This window comes from Mustela putorius, unplaced genomic scaffold, assembly GCF_011764305.1.
Source record: "Mustela putorius furo isolate JIRA1106 unplaced genomic scaffold, ASM1176430v1.1 tig00000407_pilon_pilon_pilon, whole genome shotgun sequence".
Classification (NCBI taxonomy): Eukaryota; Metazoa; Chordata; class Mammalia; order Carnivora; family Mustelidae; genus Mustela; species Mustela putorius.
Window position 1 is genome coordinate 23,123,420 of NW_025421373.1, and position 18,624 is coordinate 23,142,043.

The 18,624-nt window shown below is 53.1% G+C and overlaps 2 protein-coding genes across 10 annotated transcripts in view; one reads left to right on the forward strand and one right to left on the reverse strand.

Annotated features, from left to right (window-relative positions):
- Positions 1 to 6,044, forward strand: part of TCOF1 (treacle ribosome biogenesis factor 1) — a 37,382-nt gene extending 31,338 nt beyond the window's left edge. For 5 of the 8 annotated variants that reach the window (XM_045079566.1, XM_045079569.1, XM_045079570.1 and 2 more), the window contains 5 exons: positions 285 to 468; positions 2,343 to 2,888; positions 4,035 to 4,132; positions 4,870 to 4,913; positions 5,577 to 6,044. In XM_045079566.1, coding sequence (XP_044935501.1) covers positions 285 to 468; positions 2,343 to 2,888; positions 4,035 to 4,132; positions 4,870 to 4,896 — 855 coding nt within the window. In that variant the 3' untranslated portion in view covers positions 4,897 to 4,913; positions 5,577 to 6,044. The remainder of the gene's footprint in view (positions 1 to 284; positions 469 to 2,342; positions 2,889 to 4,034; positions 4,133 to 4,869; positions 4,914 to 5,576) is intronic. The other 3 variants (XM_045079567.1, XM_045079568.1, XM_045079571.1) reach the window with 3 other exon arrangements.
- Positions 6,045 to 7,153: 1,109 nt separating this feature from the next.
- Positions 7,154 to 15,919, reverse strand: CD74 (CD74 molecule). Of its 2 annotated transcripts, XM_004737824.3 has the most exons (9): positions 15,668 to 15,919; positions 11,534 to 11,706; positions 11,246 to 11,325; positions 10,708 to 10,770; positions 9,930 to 10,025; positions 9,522 to 9,606; positions 8,505 to 8,696; positions 8,006 to 8,068; positions 7,154 to 7,751 (listed from the first exon to the last, which is right to left on the reverse strand). In XM_004737824.3, exons 1-9 carry the CDS (start codon positions 15,742 to 15,744, stop codon positions 7,741 to 7,743), a joined length of 840 nt encoding a protein of 279 aa, XP_004737881.1. In that variant the 5' UTR covers positions 15,745 to 15,919; the 3' UTR covers positions 7,154 to 7,740. The 2 variants fall into 2 exon arrangements, with proteins under 2 accessions (XP_004737881.1, XP_004737883.1); XM_004737826.3 differs by lacking the exon at positions 8,505 to 8,696 and having other exon boundaries at positions 15,668 to 15,909.
- Between the last annotated feature and the right edge of the window lie 2,705 nt (positions 15,920 to 18,624).

Sequence of the window (18,624 nt, forward strand, 5' to 3'; positions counted from 1 at the left end):
ACAGATGCGATTTCTTTAAGGTTATCTTCTGTACACGGCAAGCAGTAGTGATTTTCCATTCTCGTTAGTAGTAAGAGATTGTCTTCTTAAATGTACCCGGTGAAAGTCTGTATTAATTAAAATAGTGCAGGAGGTACATTCAAAGGGCTAACATGCCCCCCCACTGGGCCTGAGAGCCAGCCTGATCTTCAGGGCTCCTGGGATGGCTTCCGCACGGCAGGCTCTGCCCTCAAGGGTGGAGCAGGGTTCTGCCTCGTTCAGTTGTTCAAACTGGGTTTCTTCAGTCTCTCCTCTCAGGTTATGTGACCCCTGGGCCGACTCTGGCCAATTCCCAAGCTTCAAAGGCCACTCCTAAGCCAGACCTCAACCCTTCTTCGGCTTCTTCTACTTCTGCCACCAAAGATGCCCCAGACAGCAAGCAGGAAGTGGAACCCCAACATGTAGCAGGTGCCGTATCCCCTAAAACAAGTGAGTCAAGGGCCACAGGAGAAACAGAGTGGGACCCGGAGGGACAAGGCAGTGGGCCCCTTCTTTCCCTGCCTTAGGAACAGGCCTACCGATAAGGTCCTGTCTGTCGCAGGGGCATCTCCAACCAAGGCCTGGTGCAGGTGTCTGGCTTCTATGATATGGAATGGCCTGGAAGTCAGGTTTTCCATCTCTGTGGGATTCTGGTTTAGCCGTAGGGTGACCCTTGCCCTAAGTGGTCTTGGTTCTCTGTCTCCGTTAACTTTGCTTCCTAACAAAGGGGCTTGTGGTATGGGGGCTAGGAACTCAGGGCAGCTCAGACAGAAGGCAAGAGCCACTTTTGGAGAAGTCTCTAGCACATGGCAGAGACCTCTGGTGATGGGCTGACTTCTTGTGAAGCCTTGGACAGGACCTTGGCCACACTGGGCCTCTGTGTCTAGTCACACAGGGCACAGTAGAGCCATCCAGGGAGTGTCAAAGCATGGCACACAGAATCGTCACATAGTGTTGAGAGGGCAGACCAGAGTTGCTGAAGTCCCCCAGCCAGGGACTTCAGCCAGCTCTGACTTCGCCAGCGCTGAGAAACAGGTAGCTGTGATGGGCATGCCTGCAGCAGCCCTGGGCATTCCCCAGCTTGGGTGTTCTGCGGTGTTTGCAGACAGGCAGCTGAGAAGTGGGCTGCGGGGAAGGAGGTTGCCAGCGCGAACCGTGCCCTCCTCAGCTTCCCTCTCCCCGCACCCCCTGTCCTTGCCAAAAAGCACTAAACAACTGAATCGGGCCTCTGTCTGCCTTGGGGACCCTTCCGCCTCCTGCCGTCTTCGCCTCCCCTAGCCCACCACAGCCCTGGGGCCAGAGCTGCGTGAGCTCCCAATGGGGGCCCACTGTCTGCTGCTGGGAACAGCCCCCAGCCCTGTGACGGGGAGCCGGGCCGAGCCCCTGGGCACAGCCCCCGGGCGTCTTTCAGAGCCTGCATGTAGGCACTCTTGTGTCTGTGAGGCCCAGAAGGAGCAGAAACCTGCTGAGGCACCTGGGGAGGTAGGGGCAGCAGTGGGACACCACTCATGTCGCCCTGCACCCACTGCCCCAGCCTTGGCTTTAGCCGCAGCTCGCTGCTGCTGGGTCAGCAGAAGAGTCATTGCTCACTTTCTTCCCCAGCCTTCTTGGTGAGAGGCGGGTGCTACAGGGAGACATTTTAGAGGGGGCTGTGGTCGGTTTTTTTCACACGTGTAGTCAGCACACAATTATCAAAGGAGAGCAGAGGCGTGGAAAATTCTAAACAAAGGCTGCACCAGAAGTCACTCTGGCAGGGAGCAAACCTGCTTAGTCAGCTGCCACGTGTGTATACACCATGCCCATCACCCCCTAAGCTGCCTTGTCCTCTGACCAGCTTTTACCATGAATCTGTGACTTGGAACAGAGGCCTCACTGTTCATCTAAGCCCTTATCTTATAAATGGGGACACCGAGGCTGTGGGAGGAGCATGGTTCCCCAGCGCACTGGTGATAGGCAAACCTGGAATCCAAGTCCCTGGTCTCCCATCTCTGGACTTCTGACTGGACAATACCGTCTCCCTCCTATCTGAGCTTTCATTTTGTTGATAGAGTTCACGCCCCTCCTTAAGATTCTGGAGTCCTTTTCCATCTCCAGCCTGACTTGAATGCAAGGAGACGAAAGAGCTAAGTTAAAAAAGCTAAGTTAGAGGCTGCTGGAAAGGTGTGAGGCCAGAGGTTGGGCAGAGTGACTGCTGGGCCGCCCTTTCCCTGTCTGTACCATCGTCAGAGGAGGTGGACTGTGTCCCTAGATCCCCTCCTTGGCCCTTGTACGGTAGCCTGTTTCCTGGCTCTCCCCGATGGTGACCCCATGTCCTTTCTCCACAGGCAGAAAAGAGGCTAATCCCACGCCTCAGAAGCCCCGGAAGCCCAAGAAGGAGGCCGGGAACCCCCAGGCCTCAGTGCTGGCACTGCAGAGTGACATCAGCCGGCGCCTCCTGAGTGAACCCTGGCCCCTGAATGAGGCCCAGGTGCAGGCCTCGGTGGTGAAGGTCCTGACGGAGCTGCTGGAGCAGGAGAGGAAGAAGGCTGCGGACACTGCCAAGGAGACCAGCAGGAAGGGCCGGGGGGGCCGCAAGAGGAAGCTCTCAGGGGACCAGACGGCCGCCAGAGCCCCCAAGAACAAGAAGAAGAAGCAGCTGGTGGCCGGGGAAGGTGGGGAGGGTGCTGGCTCGCCAGAAAAGGCCCTCAGGACTCCCAAGGGGAAAGCCAAGAAAGATGGAGCAAGTGGTAACACCAAGGAGAAGGAGAAAGAGGCTTCCGGCTCCCGAGGAGCCAAGGAGAAGCCAGAAGGGGAGCCAGGGACGCTGAAGGTTGAGGTTGGAGACCAAGGCAACCCAAAGAGCAAGAAGGAGAAGAAGAAATCTGACAAGAGTAAGTGGCCGGCCAGCCGCAGCCCGGAGCAATCTCCTGGGCCCAGGCTAAGAGCCTCCAGTCAGCACGCCGTGGGCGGGGGGGCAGGGGCGCAGCGGGCACCGAAGGGAAAGACTGCCGACTGGTTTGTGTGGGGCCAGGGGATGGTAGTGGCAGAGCCAGAGTGGATCCCGGAGCTCCTGGGCTGGCCTGCCCGGAGACGCAGAGAGGCAGCCACAGGGCACGGCCTACTTGCAGACCCCCGGTGCTCGCTTGCCGTGCGCTTCTGCTTCCTGCTTCCGTGGCCCAGGCGCCTAGATAGCAGGTCGCCCTTGGAAGTCACGGTCACCGGCCCTTCCTGAGCTCCGCGCTAGACCCTGTGTACTGTGGAACCTCCTTTCATCCAGCCTTGTCTCTTCCATAGGTGATATTCCCGTTACGGTAGAATGTCACTTCTTTTTTTTTTTTTTTTAAGATTTTATTTATTTATCAGAGAGAGGGAAGGGGAGAGAGCGAGCACAGGCAGACAGAATGGCAGGCAGAGGCAGAGGGAGAAGCAGGCTCCCCGCTGAGCAAGGAGCCCGATGTGGGACTCGATCCCAGGACGCTGGGATCATGACCTGAGCCAAAGGCAGCTGCTTAACCAACTGAGCCACCCAGGCATCCCAGAATGTCACTTCTTAAAGTAAATGTGTACAAGTTTTAAAACATGAGTAAAAGAAAAATAGTAATAGTCCAGGTGGTCCGTGTATGGGGCCGAAAACCATAAGGCAGGCCCATGGCCACTTGGACCAGTGTAGGTGGTTGCAGGCCTGGGGCCTGTGTTTTTTTTTTAAGGTTTTATTTATTTATTTGACAGAGAGAAATCACAAGTAGATGGAGAGGCAGGCAGAGAGAGAGAGAGAGAGGGAAGCAGGCTCCCTGCTGAGCAGAGAGCCCGATGCGGGACTCGATCCCAGGACCCCGAGATCATGACCTGAGCCGAAGGCAGCGGCTTAACCTCCTGGGGCCTGTGTTTTGATGGGTCCCCAGAGTGTGGGCAGCACTGGGGACCTGGCATTGGAAAGAGTGGTTCTAGGATCCCTTGAGACCAGCCCTATCTCTTGACATTGACCTCCCCCACCACCAATGCTTCTGTTACTTAGGGGGTTTACTTTGTTTCTTTAGAAAAGAAAGACAAGGAAAAAAAGGAAAAGAAGAAGAAAGTGAAAAAGGCCTCAACCAAAGACCCTGACTCGCCATTCCAGAAGAAAAAGAAGAAAAAGGTAGCGTGAGTTCTTGAGCAGTATCTAGCCAGAAGGACCCAGACCTAGTCCCCAGGGTGAATGTGATCAGCCCCATCTCGTGTGTGCCAGACCTGGTCCCCACTCCATGCCCGTTCTCAGGGTCCAGGGGTTGGGGGCTTGTGAATTGTGACACACTGAAGATGGGTGGAAGGCAGGTGCCACCCTGAAGGGAAGGGACTTGTGTGTGTGTGTGTGTGTGTGTGTGTGTGTGTGTGTGTAGAAGCCATGGGAGTGACCCCCGTCTTTTAGAAGGATGTTCTTGGGACAGATAAAGAAAGGAGAGCCTCAAGGTCGGGGGCAGGGAGGCCAGCCAGGTAGGCTGAGGGGAGAGGAGACATTCCCCAGGATTTGTGTACCCCAGCCAGGATCGTGTCCCCACTGCAGAAATACACCCCTCCGCTTTATGGGTTCCAAAGGCTGATCACCGGAAATAGAGGGCCCGCCACACCTCACACGGGTCTGTTCTCGCTGTGGCCAGTGGAGCCTCAGCTGTGTTCAGAAAAGCTGAGCATTTGTTGTCTTCAGCCTCCTGGGCAAATGGGGCCCCATCCCTGCCCTTGGGGACTCCTGTATACCCAGTATCTGTTCTGGGGAGAGCTGTGAGTCCTCAAGAAAGAACCATCACATATGCTTCTGGGGTGGGCGGGGGTGGACAGCGTACGGGGTTGGCGGGGAGCTGCTTCAGGCACAGGAGCCTCATGCTTGTCTCCTCACAGAAGAAGACGGCAGAGCAGACAGTCTGAGGGGCCCGCGGCGACAGGTATGCTTTGGGGCCCGGGGATCCCTGCCGACCTCCCCTTGTGGTGAGGGTGGGAGCGTAGCTCTAGCATCTGGCCTGGTCGCAGGGCCCAGGCAGAGGGAAGGAGCGGGGACCTCAAGGTCCGTGGGGCCACTGAGGCGGTGCCGGGAACAGAGCTGCAGAATCAGAAGGATCCAGAATAGTGATGGCAGCCAGCAACACAACCCTCCCTGGGTATGGGCACTGGGGTAGTGCTGCTTTGCAGAGGAGGGTGAGGCTTGAGGTCAAGTACAGCTCGGAATCTCCCCACCGCTGTTCACTTCCTCTTCCTTGTGTTCTTGTCATTTGAGAGCATTCCTCGTTGGGAGGAAGATGGTTTCCTCAGGATAAGCCATTCCGATGGAGCTGTGCTTCCAGGTGGTGGGGAATGGGCTGATGGGACCCCAGCAGCCACCAGCCTCCCGGAAATGGCAGGGACCCAGAGCCCGCCTGGCTGGCAGTGAGGATTGAGTGAAGCGGGGCACCAGAGCGCTTGGCTGCGTTTCTGGGACCCAGTCCATGCAAGTGTCTGCTGTGGTTCAGGCTTCTCCCCTGCATCAGAGACCCCAGGTTTTGATTTTATTTTTTTCTCTTTGGAGAAAATGGTTGGGAAATTTCACATCTGGATGTGTTTCCTTCACCCAGGGATTTCCTAGCCAAGTGGCGACCAGCCCTGTGCCTCAGCCCTCTGCCCACCATGGGCTGGAACTGAATCTTTAACTCCCCTTCCTCCCCAGAAGAAGCCCGCCAGCCACTGTGTCCGCGCTGGCCGAGCAGTGAGCCCTGAGGGGAGTGGCGGCCAAGCGTCCAGCTCTGGGGACTTGCACTCACTGACTCCACGTCTGACTTCTGTCCTGACACAGATTGCTTCCTAGAGATGTGTACAGTATATATATATTTTTTTAAGTGACCTGCCCCTCTCCCTTCAAACCCAACAGGCCCAGAGGCCTTGGACTTTCCACCTCTGGGCCCTGCAGACTTAGCAAGGCCCAGCCTACAGCTCCTTCCACGTCTCTGGTCTCTGGCTGATGCAGAGGCTTTGTCCTCTATCAGTTTTCCCTGTTTGTTTGTGGTTTTTTGTAACAACTCAGAAAATAAAAGGCTTAAAGGAAAGGTGTGAGTTGCCAGTGCATGCGCGACAACTGTTTTGCAGTTGACTTACTCCTAGAAGGGAGAGTCTGGCTGACACTTGGAGGTGAACAAACCACAGCACAGGGTTGGCTCTTGACTACACACCAGGGCTCTGGGACGCTGTGGTGAGTGGAATGGACAGGTCGCCAGAGAACGAGACTCTCCAAAGTGGCCTCTCCGCTGAGGGGGACCTCGCACGTCGTCACGGTTGTTGGGTTAGGGGCAGGCCAAGATCCAGAGGCAGGAAGTAGAAGAGGGGCAGTGGGGGGTGACCACCTTTGGAAGTTCGGGTGTGAGCTGGAGGCAGGTCCCCAGAGGTAGGACCGTGGGCAGAGTAGGAGCAGGTAAACCAGTTAGGATTGAGTTGCCTTCGTGTTCAGATAACGAAGGTTCTAGAATGACAAAGGCAAGAAATGTATGAACTCCATAGCTACATCAGGGTGACACGTCTCCAGGACGTGGTGAGGGCAGCAGTGCCATTGCCCAGAGCAGTGTGGAGCCCCAGGGGACAGGGAGCTTTCTCTTCAGGGCTTTAAGCCTTCTGCCAATGAGAGTAAGAAGATCTGCAGGAGAGGAGAGAGCTGGGCAGAGATCTGAGAGACCTGGGTTGGCATCCGTCTGCACCCTTCTCTCAGGGCCCTGCCCCGCATTAGCTTCTCTCCCCTGCTAAGTGTTGGCCTAGAACAGGGGTCTGGTCTACGTAGGGCATGAGCTCCTGGTTCCCCACAGCCCCTGCTTCCTGGCAGCCTGTGTCACTGCGGTCCATCCTCACTCACGCGGTCCTTAGTAGGGAAGTGAAAACAGAGCTGGGGAAAAATGGAAGCTGGACCAAGAGGAACTTGAACTTAAACAACTCTGGGTAAGAGCCTATTTTTTTTTTTTTTTTTGGAAGTAGAGTATGCCTGTGTGTTACCATGGAAACCAAGAGCGTCTGTGTCCAAAGTGCATGCCCGCAGCCTGGCCAGGCCCCACGGGCATCTGGGGTTGGGCTCCCTGGGCTATGCCCTCCCATCCAGACCACTGGATTCAAGGTCTCGGATACCTCCTTGGGGTCCATGAGCCAGATCCCAACAACAATCAGGAGCCAGAAGTGTCCTACTTACTACTTTTATTCTCAGAGATGTGGCCCTGAGGGCCAATGATAAGCTTGGCTGCACACAGGGAAGGGCTAGACAGGGTGGGGGTGTTGTAAAGAGGCTGGTTCTTCTGGGTGTGCTGCTGGAGAGGGGAAGGATGGCTCTTTCCCCCAGCTAAACAGGCTAAAAAGGCAAGGTCAAAAGGGCAGACATATTGGGTGTGGGGGAGCACTGTCTCTTCTCCGTGCACCCTCCGTGTCATCCCTGGGCCTGGATCTTGGGGCTCCCATGTTGGAGGCTGAAGCTCCCATAGCACATACCTCCTAGTCTACCGCCTTGGGCCACACATTCCTGCTGATCGATGGGTCGGGCCACAGGGCCCTCCTGCATCATTAAATCTGTGTTCCCTGACGTGACTGGTATCTAAGGATGATGGAGAGCCAGGAGCCAGGGTGTCCCGGAAGGCGGCGCAGAGTGGGAGACAGTGAGTGTGGGAGCAGTTTGGGAGAGAAGGAGAGGGGCTAGGGTTGGGGGATGGAGGGGAGCAAGGAGGCAGTGGCCATGCAGGGCGGGCTGTGTGCTGGCGTCAGCGTCTGCTCTTCTCACACGGCCACTACAGAGAAGCAGCAGCAGGTTAGGTTTGGGGTCCCCTGTCGTCCCTGCCCCTTCCCAGCATCCTGGGATCTCAGAGGTGAGGAGTCTCCACCCCTACAGGCCCTAACCGTGGTCGTCAGGTGTGAAAAGGATGTCCCGGGGAGGTTGGAGGACAGCCCACGGTCGTGCTATGCCGGCCCGCCGGCCCTGAGGGATTCGGCCTCCCGGGGGATAAGCTGCTGGAGCCCGAGTGACCCCTGCAGGGGCCCTCACCTTGACCCAGGTCCTGCTTGGTCATACCCAGCCCGGATGACAGATCTTCCATGTCCAGTGGCTCTGCAAGGGAGCAGCAAGGCCGTGTGTCAATTGACAGTCCAGCCTCCCACACCCATTGGCGAGGGGCCAGGGTTCTCCTTCCCAGCCTTGGCCACCGGCCTCGTGCCTGGTGGAGCAGGACTGTTGCTGGGTGTGCTCAGGGCAGGCCCAGGGAGGGAGTGATGACATGAGATGGGTAGACCTGTAGGACCCCTGGGTGGACCATGGGCCATGGCCAGCTGTGTGACGTTCACAGAAGGACAGGACAGGTGAGTGAGTAGATGAGTGGATGTAAGGAAAGGAAGGACCGATGGACAAACCGATGACGAGTGCATGGTAGGTGGATAAAAGGGCAGCTGGGGGCCTGTCCCAGGTGTGCCAGGAGGCCCTTCTCACGCTCAGCCTTCTCAGCCCTTCTGCTCCTTGGGCACGCCCCGGCTGAGTGGGCACTGCTTACCCCTGCAGTTATGGTGCCCACGGCTCCTGGTGTGGGGGACCTCGGTGCCGTTGGGGAAGACGCACCAGCAGTAGCCGGTGCTCCCATAGCACTGGAGCGGCTTATAGTTGCCGTTCTCGTCGCACTGGGGCCTGAATGTGCCAGGGTGGACGGCGGGGACGCGGCTGACCTCCTCCTGGCACTGGGTCAGTGCTGAAGCGACAGGCATGGTGAAGACATAGTGAGTGAGCAGACCCTGGGCCAGAGTCTCAGTAGAATCCACATAACCACTGCTGTGGGCCTAATGCCTTCTGCCCAGGTGGCTGTGCTCACTCTACCCCTGGCACCGATGGGGGAAACTGAGGCCTGAACCAACAAGGTGTGAGATCGAAGAGGGCCATGTGGCACACTTATCCTAGAACTTGGTGATTTCTTCGGACACTCAATGCCTATTAAAGTTAGGAATTGCTCCTATGATTCTTATTTCTGAGGAAAGCAATGGGCATCTCAGGAAGTCTGAGCCTCTGTTACTGAGTTATCCAAGTGCAAATGGGCTTTCTTTGAGCACATTGTAGAGGGCTTCAGACATCAGCTGAGAGCTGGTCACAATGGCATCAAAGTGCCTTCTACAAATCTAGGTTTAGAAAATCGTCCGGCCCATACTGGCTGTGTGAGCTCGGGGAGGTCCCTCTGCAGCTGGGCTCATGAGCCCTGCCCCAGCCCCCTCATGAGAGCCTGTGCAGGGTCGAGTGGAGAAGGTCACTGTGATGATATGTGATGGGATGTGTCGGGTCATTTTGCTCCAGGCCCACGTGTGCAGTGCCGTCCCCCATGACGGAGGCCATCCTCTAAGGGGAGTGCAGAGAAGCAGCCAAGCCCAGAAGGAACAGGCAGAAGAGACAGGAGGGAGAGTTAGAGACTGGGAGAGTGCCAGGGCTTGGATCTGGGAGTGCTCTAGGTCCTAACCTCTGCAGCTCCCAGAGAGCCCCGAGGGAGCTTCCAGAAGCCCTGGCATCCCAAGGCTCGCGCTCCGCATACCTTTTAGTGGAACCTCAGGCTTATTCTCCAGGGAGTTCTTGCTCATTTCGAACAGGAGCCACTGATACATCCAGCTCTCAAAGACCTGACAGGATCGAGGAAGGGGTCAAGCTCCATAGCTTCCTCCAACCCTACCCAACTTTGCCCCTGGGGACAGATGTGGAGGGTCCGAGAGGGACCCAGCAGCCGAGTCCAGCTGTAGCTGAGTTCCTGCTTAGAGACCCATGGAGTTTGGTCGAGGTGGTTCCTCAGCTCCAAGCTCTCTTCATGGCTATGGCTTTGTTGGTGCTGGCGCCCCACCTCTAGCTTCTAAGGTGGCCTCCCCGGCCCAGCCCTCGTGGAGCCTCTCCCAGCCCTGTCCTAGATGTCAGGGATGAGAGGGAGCCAGCGCAGGGGGTGGCTGCTGACCTTCCATTCCAGGGGCCCCATGGTGTTCTTAAGGTGTTTCAGGTTCTCTAGGAAGCTCCCCTTCAGCTTCGGGTACACCTTCAGGGGGTCGGTCTCCTGTGGGGTAGCAAGACAGGAAGGAAGGTCTAAAGAGCTCTCTGGCAGACAAGGTGAAACGTGCCACCCACCTTCCCTTGGACCTCTGCCATAATGGAGCCAAGGACAGGGGAGGCAGCAAGGGCCTTCCAGCTGCACAGCTGTACGAGCCCAGGGCCGGGAGTTCAGAGACCCAGATTCCAGGCCTGGTCTTACCCATAACCCCCAGTCTTCCACTCCTTGCAGACCCCTACCCATCCTCCGGGTCTCCCTTCCTCAACACCCCCTCCACTACCCCCACTTATTTGGGTCCTCTGCTGCTTTCTCCTGCCTGTCCCTTATCACCTAGTCACTTGTCTATCTCCCATGTTAGCCTGGGACCCCCGCGGGGTCGAAAGCAGAGTCTGATTTCTTCCCAGTGTGAGCCCAGAGCCTTGCACAGTGCCTGGTACAGAGTAGACATGCAGCAGAAACTTGGGAAGGAAAAAACGGGCATCTTGAGCAAGTCACTTCTGGGCTTTGGGCCTCAGATCCTCCATCTCAAACACTCAAAAAAGTGGACGGCAGGGCTAGACTACAGATGATGCTGAAGGGCCACACTGGCGTTCTTTCGCTAATCCAGTGAGTCCAGAATGGTGCAGGCCCTGGAGCGCAGTGTCAGGGGAACTTGGGTGGGGAGGCAGGGCCATGGCCAGGCACTCACCAGAAGCACATGCATCACGTGGTCCTGTGTCATATTGCCATACTTGGTGGCATTCTGCAAGGGCTGTGGAAGGAAAGAAAAGGGGGTCACCAGTACTGACCCACAGAGGAGGGGCCCTGGAACAGAGCCAACGCTCCAGGTCTGGGTAAGAGGCGGGAGTTCCAGGTGCCCCACAGGAACAGGCCTGTCTCCACCACCCCGCGAGTAGGAGCCCAAGTAGGAGAGCTCAAACAAGTCACTTCACTGCATCAACGTCCTTAGTGGTCAGATCTGCATAAGCTTTTCTGCCCAGGGCACTGTGGGCAGCGGATTTTTTCGTGACAGAAACATCACCCACTTATGACAAAAGGGAGGCGGCTGTGAGATGCGCTGGGAAACGAGAAGCCTTTCGTAAACATCCCAGGGATGGACTGATGAGGCTCTTTCCTCCCCCTTGAGTGGGCTTTTGCTGCTCAGCTGTCGTCCCCTGTCCCTCAGCACCTGCCCTCCCCATGCTAGATGACACCTCCCTGTTCTACTGCCCTAAGGTCGTCCTTACCTCCTGGAGCAGGTCTGGCATGGGCAGTGCCTGCATCAGCATGGGGGTGGCAGCCCTCATCTTGTGCAAAGGCTTGGGAGCTGTGGGGACAGGAGGTAGAGTGTGGGTGTGGTCCCGGTGCCCAGGGAAGAGAGTACTCATCTTGGGAACCGAGATCTCCAACCTAGAGAGAAGGGGCTGGAATCCCAGACCCGAAGGAGAAGAGAGTGGGCCCAGGTGGGGGCAGGGATGGGGTCTTGAGGGAAGGATGGTGGGTGGGAGAGGTCAGGATGGAGGTGGCGCACGCACGTTTGGGAAGCTTCATGCGCAGATTCTCCAGCTGCAGGTTCTGTGATGTGACGGTCAGCTTGTCCAGCCGGCCCTGCTGCTGGTACAGGAAGTAGGCGGTGGTGGCCTGGCCAGCCAGGAGCAGAGCCACCAGGACAGAAAAGCCTGTGTACAGAGCTCCTCGGCTGCACTTGCTGTTGGGGGGAAGGAGATAGGTCAGGGCAGGGTCCACAGAGGTGGCTGGCCCAAGGACTGACTGAGAGCAGAGGAATGCCCCCCATTTCCGTCAGCTCCGCCACCCCCTCAGCTACCCCTAACACACCCCCCCTACCTACCCAACCCCTGCAGTGAAATCAGAGAAAAGGGAAGGAAGTGGGCCTTGGACAGCAGAGCATGTGGCCCACCTGAAAACGAGAAGTGAAGCCTTGACATTTTATTTATTTATTTAAAGCTTTTTTATTATTTATTTGACAGAGAGAGATCACAAGTAGGCAGAGAGGCAGGCCCAGAGAGAGAGGAGGAAGCAGGCTCCCTGCTGAGCAGAGAGCCCGATGTGGGGCTCCATCGCAAGACCCTGAGACCATGACCTGAGCTGAAGGCAGTGGCTTAACCCACTGAGCCACCCAGGCACCCCCCGAAGCCTTGACATTTTAGGAGCAGGCTGGGGCCAGTGGAGGAAGTCAGACAGGAGCAGAGTCAGACCACCCCCTCTGGGGACACATCCTCTGCCCCACACTCTCCTTGGCTTTGAGCAAGTCTCTGCCATTGTCTGGGCTTGCCATGTGGGTGCCTCTCACCTGCACAATTCTAGGATTTGGTGGTTTCTTCTTTGAGGTAAGATCTGTGACCACCTACGTATTTCAGATGGCACTATCCACCAGGGTAGATTTCAGTAGGAGTACGGTGCCTGAGCCTGTGTGACTGGGAGAGTGTCTCACATTCTCTAAACGAATTGGCTGCACAGGGCTGGGTGGCCAGACCTCAGATAGTCCTTGGAGCTGTTGGGCTTGGTTTTGGGAGCACATGAACATGTCACAGTTTAGGGAATGTAAGGATTCTGCCTCAGGACCCTGAGAGCTCCTGGCCCATTTTCTCCCACCTCACTGGGGTGGGACTACCAGAACCCCACTAGAAACTGTCAGTCTGTCACTGTACCCTGCTTACTCTGGGAACCAACAAGGACAGTTTAGGAAACTCCAGGAGACCCTTCTGCCTAGTAACTGATGACATCACATATATAGTTCATTTTCATTGGCTCTTTGCTTGCCAGTCCTCTCTATGTTCTGGGCCAAGGTCCAGCCCAAAAGATTGCTGTTCTGTTAGGAGAAAGCAAAAACCCCATGTGGGGAAAAGGAGGAGACCAGACAGGAGTGGAAAACAAGTACTGCTTCTTGGCCTTTTCCAGAAACAGGGGTGGCCTGGCTTCTGTGAACGTCCACCCAAGGATGGGTCTTGCCTGGTTCAAGATCTCCAGCTCGTCTCCATGCTCACCCCTTCCACAACCCCACACGCAATCCAGTCCCAGTTCTTCCTTCCACTGTACCTTCTCTGAACCTCAGTTTCTCAGAAGGCCAAAGAATCTACACGGTCATGTTGGAGATGAGACCTGGCGTGGAATCCTGGCTCTGCCACCCCCTTAGTTCAGGGAACAGGGGCAAGTCAACCCCTCTGAGGAACTTGAGGTAGGAATAGCTACTTAAAGAATTGCTACATAAAATAAGATCATGAGAGTAGGAGCGCCTGGGTGGCTCAGCAGGTTAAGGCTCTGTCTTTGGCTCAGATCATGATCCCAGGGTAGTGGGATTGAGTCCCATGTTGTCGTAGGTTCCCTGAGCCTGCTCTCCTTTTCTCTCTGTCGAGCACTCTCTCTCTCTCAAATAAATAAAGTCTCAAGACAAAAAAAAAAAAAAAAAAAAAAAAAAAAAAAAAAATCATGAGAGTAAAGCTCTTGGCTCCATACCTAGGGACAATTAGCACTGAGTATTCTCAGAGGAGTTAATAGTTAACTTTAGCATCTGGTTTTCTTCCTCTTTTTGCCTCTTGAATGTGGATACCCTGGTTCTGGCTGACTGCCAACTCTTGCCACCACTCTCTTCATTTCCTTCTTTCCATTGCCTCCTTCTTGAATGAAAAATAATAATAATAATTGGCTGAAGTCAGGAGCCAACCAGAGCTAGCAGGAACCATGATACAAATGTTGTGAGGCAGAAGAGTTCACAAAGGGGTCTGAGGAACAGGCTCAAGCTGGAATGGACCTAGCACACAGGGCTGGGGCCATTTTTAGAAGCAGTCCCTGAAGGAAAGGGAAACCAGGCAAGGATTTGAGGAGGGGGCACCCTCTCTGTACACTGAGCTTGCACAAGGTCTGCAACTTACTGGGTGGCCCTCCCAGCCCTCTCTGAAAGTCCTGCCTCTACAAGGAGGCCAGACGGTAGAGCCAGCTCACACTTTGAAATCAGGCTAGTCCTGGATTCAAATTCTGACTCCAATACTCACTAGCTGTCATAACTCGGCAAGCTGCTAACTAATAAAGCCTAACAACGTCTCAATTTTCTCTTACGTAAAAAGGAGCTAATAAAAGTACTGGACTTATAAGAGTTAGGGTTGGGGCGCCTGGGTGGCTCAGTTGGTTGGACAACTGCCTTCAGCTCAGGTCATGATCCTGGAGTCCCGGGATCGAGTCCCACATCGGGCTCCCAACTCCATGGGGAGTCTGCTTCTCCCTCTGACCTCCTCGCTCATGTTCTCTCTCACTGTCTCTCTCTCAAATAAATAAATAAAATCTTTAAAAAAAATTAAAAAAATAAGAGTTAGGGTTGGATTTAGCACGTAACTCATCATAGAAATTACCCTGGCTGAGGACTGGGGACAGGTGGTCAGTGAAAGGGAACTATTAGCATTAGCATGTCTAGTATCATCATTTCTTTTATTATTACTGAGACCCAATAAGAAGTAGCAATTGTCTAAGTCCCATATGACAACAGCAGAACTTAGACCAGAATCTAGCCCTCACAGGAGAGTCAGCCCTCCTAGCCCTGGAATTCTTTGGGATTTTCACAGGCATGCTCTAAGGTCTATATCTGGTCACCCCTGTCCCCTAGAATGCAGTTCCTCATGATATCTCTGAGTGTCTCTCCCAAAGCCCTTTCTGCCTGGCAACAGCTGACATCACAGCTCTGAGTCCCTATAATTTGTAAACTACTTTTTTTTTTTTTTTAAGATGTTGAAGTCATCTCTACATCCAACATGGGGCTCAAACTCACAACCCTGAGATTAAGAGTCTTGCTCTACAGACTGAGACAGCCAATTGCCCCAATCTGCAAATTACTTTTTGAAGACTGGGGAGAGTAGGGCTATGGGGTAGCTGCATTCTAACTTTCTTTCTTTCTTTTCTTTTCTTTTCTTTCTTTCTTCTTTCTTCTTTTCTTCCTTCTTTTCTTTCTTTTTCAGGGAAACACCTGGATGAAACAATGCTGGGGCTGGGAAAGGGGTCCTGGGGTCCCCTGGATGGTTGTGCTGGCCCCTTGCTACAAGGGAGAGGGACACAGGCAGGGCATGACCCATGTCAACCTTCAATCCCTTCTAAAAATTTAGCCAGAAGCCCTCCCCCACCCTTGTCTTTTCCTGCCTCCCCCCAGCATCTCTCCGGTAATGGCAGACATGTCCATCTACTCTACAAACACCGGCAACTACACTTCCCTGATAAAAACCCATACACCTATCCGTGGTGATTAGGGAGAAACTCCACTGTGATGAGCAGCTTCTACCATCCTCTTTGAGAAACTCTGGATCCATAACATTTTCCAAATCTAGTCCAAGGTTTCAAACCCAGGATTCACAGTTCACCTTCAGGCGGTTTGTGAAGCCGCTGATACTGTGTGATAGTCTAGGGGGAGAATTTGCGGCTGTCTTGAGATTTTGAGAACAAAAGTGTATCATGCAAAGAAATTTAAAACGACTGCCCTGGAGAAGCGCCCCCATTTTACAGGAGGGAGGACAGAAGCCCAGAGCAGGCCAGAGACTTGCTGAAAACCACCCAGAGTCAGGGCCTGGACCCATCCCCTTATGGCTCCCTGTCCAGTGCTCCCCCTGCAGCACCCAGGCCTGTCTGTGTGGTCCAGGATTTGTGTGCTCTCTCCTGCAGCTCACACGTACCTCTCTGGGGCACTGGGGCGCTGGCCCAGCATGGGCAGCTGCTCATGGTTGGAGATGAGGTCGCGCTGGTCTTCCATGGTTCTGGCCTCTGGACTTCCCCACACTTCCTGCTGCTCTTGCTGCTGCTGCTGCTGCCTCCACCGGTGCCTGGGTGTCTGGGACCCTGAATGCCTAGCTTACCTCTTGAAGCTGGAGCTGAGGAGGAATCTGATTTGTCCACCGGAGCCTACTCCGCCCACCTGGTAAAAGTGGAAGTGAAAACCACAAAGCTGGAAATACCCCCCACTTGGGCAAAGCTGCCTTAAACAGGGCAGGATGGGGAGGCGGGGGCTCCCCAGACAGGTAGAAAGGCCAGCATACTTTCATTGGCTGCTCAGGGCCCTCATCACTTGTTTCTGGGCAGACCTGTGGATTCACAAGGCACTTTGGATATTGTGAGAAATAGGCAAACATTCACTCCCTAGACAGGAAATCACTTTGAAACAGAAAATGCCTTTGTCTCCCCTGCTCCCCCACTGATGAGTGGGTGCAGACGTGTAGGGGGGTGATGGGCTCCATGTTCCCCATGCTCCCTTCTAACTTGAGGATTTTATGAACCCACGTCCACGGTTCTAAGGCTCTGGTACTGACATTTGCTGCCACTTACTAAACTTTCCTTTGTGCCAGGCACCGTATTAATTGTTTTACATGGTTTGTTTCATTGAATCTCTACAGCGACCCTTTGAAGCCTGTTATATTTTATATATAGGTAGGGACATTTATAGGTAGGGATACTGCAGCTTTGAGAGGCTCTGTGCTTGCTCAGGATCAGGCATCCAAGAAGTGGGGAATCCCTGGTTTTAACCACTCTACTCTTACGCATGAAGTCCAAACCATGTGGTTCAAATTCAGGGCAGTGGGGGCCTCTACAGAGGGCCCGGGAAGCGTACCCAAGGGAGATTTAACTACGTTGGCAAGGTTTCATTTCTTACTATCTTGTGGCTTACCTACCATATTTGTTTTATTAATCTTTATGTCTTTTGTGTATTTCAAAATTTACATTAATTTTTTTTAGTAATATATAGTAGTTTTTAATTTAAAAACGTTGTGGTCTGGGCACCTGGGTGGCTCAGTTGGTTGGGCATCTGTATTCAGCTCGGGTGGTGGCCCCAGGGTCCTGGGATTGAGTCCTGCATCAGGCTCCTGCTGCAAGAGGAGTCTGCTTCTCTCTCTGCCTCTGCCTCTCTCTTTCTGCCTCTCGTGAATGAGTAAATTAAATCTTTTTCAAAAAATTAAAAAAAAAAAACTTTGTGGTTTGAAGATTCAATGAGTCTTAGATTTCAAGAATAAAGGGAGATAGTGTACATATTTTGAGGGGAGGGGGAAAAAGCAGACATGTCCTTCAAAGCACCAGACCCGAGCTCAAATCCCAAGTCAGAAAGACCCTAGTCCCATGACCTGAGTCAGCCCCTTGACCTGTCTGTACTGGTTATAGTCTTTGGAAAGGAAGGACTATTAACACTAACCTTGCAGAGATGTTAGATTAAATAAGCATTTAGCCCAGAGCCTGGTACTACCAGAGATGCTCAAGAAATGAAACTGTTACTCAAATATTTAACAGGTATTTTCTAGATAACCAAGACCAGTGAAATCATGTATCCAAACAAACTTCAGCACAAATGTTCATAACAGCCCCAAACTGGAAACAACCCAAATGTCCATCCACAGGTGACTAGATAAACTGTGGTTTATCCATACAATGGAATACTGCTTAGCAATAAGAAGGAATGAACTATTGATACTCATACTACCTGGATGAATCTCAAAATAATTGTGCTATACGAAAGAAGCCAGAACAGAAGAGTATATACTATGTGATCCCATTTAGATAAAATTCTAGGAAATGCAAACTAATATACAGTAAGAAAAGAGATGAGGATGGAGGTCGGATGGCACAGGAAGGGACAAAAAGGAAGGAGGACTAAGGGGCAGAAAGAAACCGTGGGGCATTATCTGGATTGTAGAGCTATTTTCATGATGTATGCATATGTCAAAGCTTGCCAGATTGTGCACACTAATATGTAAAATTTAGTACGTGTCAATTATAACTCAATAAAGCTATTTTTAAAGTAAGACTTTTGAAAGACATTTCTTTTTTTTATTTTCTTTTTTTAAAATTAAAAAAATATTTTTTTATAAACACATAATACATTTTTATCCCCAGAGGTACAGGTATGTGAATCGCCAGGTTTACACACTTCACAGCACTCACCATAGCACATACCCTCCCCAATGTCCATAACCCCACCCCCCTCTCCTCCTCCGCCCCCAGCAACCCTCAGTTTGTTTTATGAGATTAAGAGTTACTTATGGTTTTTCTCCCTCCAGATCCCATCTTGTTTCATTTCTTTTTTTTTTTTAAAGATTTTATTTATTTTTTAGAGAAATGGAGAGAGAGCACAAGTAGGCAGAGCAGCAGGCAGAGGGAGAGGGAGAAGCAGGCTCCCCGCTGAGCAGAGAGCCCGATGCGGTGCTCTATTCCAGGACCCTGGGATCATGACCTGAGCTGAAGGCAGCCACTTAACCTACTGAGCCACCCAGGCACCCCTTGAAAGATGTTTCTTAAAAGACAAGTGCCAAAGAAAAATAGTGTGTGTGCTTCAAAGTTCACTATTAAGAAAGTGAAAAGTCAGCACATAAAATAGGAGAAAATACTTACAAGTTATATATCTGAAAAGGATCTAATGTCCAGAATATAGAAAGAGGTGTTAGAACTCAAGAGTCACAAGACAACCTAATTCCAAACGGGCAAAGGATTTCAGATTTTTCTCCAAAGATGTGGAAATGGTCAATAAGTGCGTGGGAAGATGCTCCCCATTGCTAGTCACCAGGAAAAAGCAAATCAAGGCTTCAGTGAAGGGCCACTTCATACCCACTATGATGGCTATCATCAAAAAGATAATAACACATATTACCAA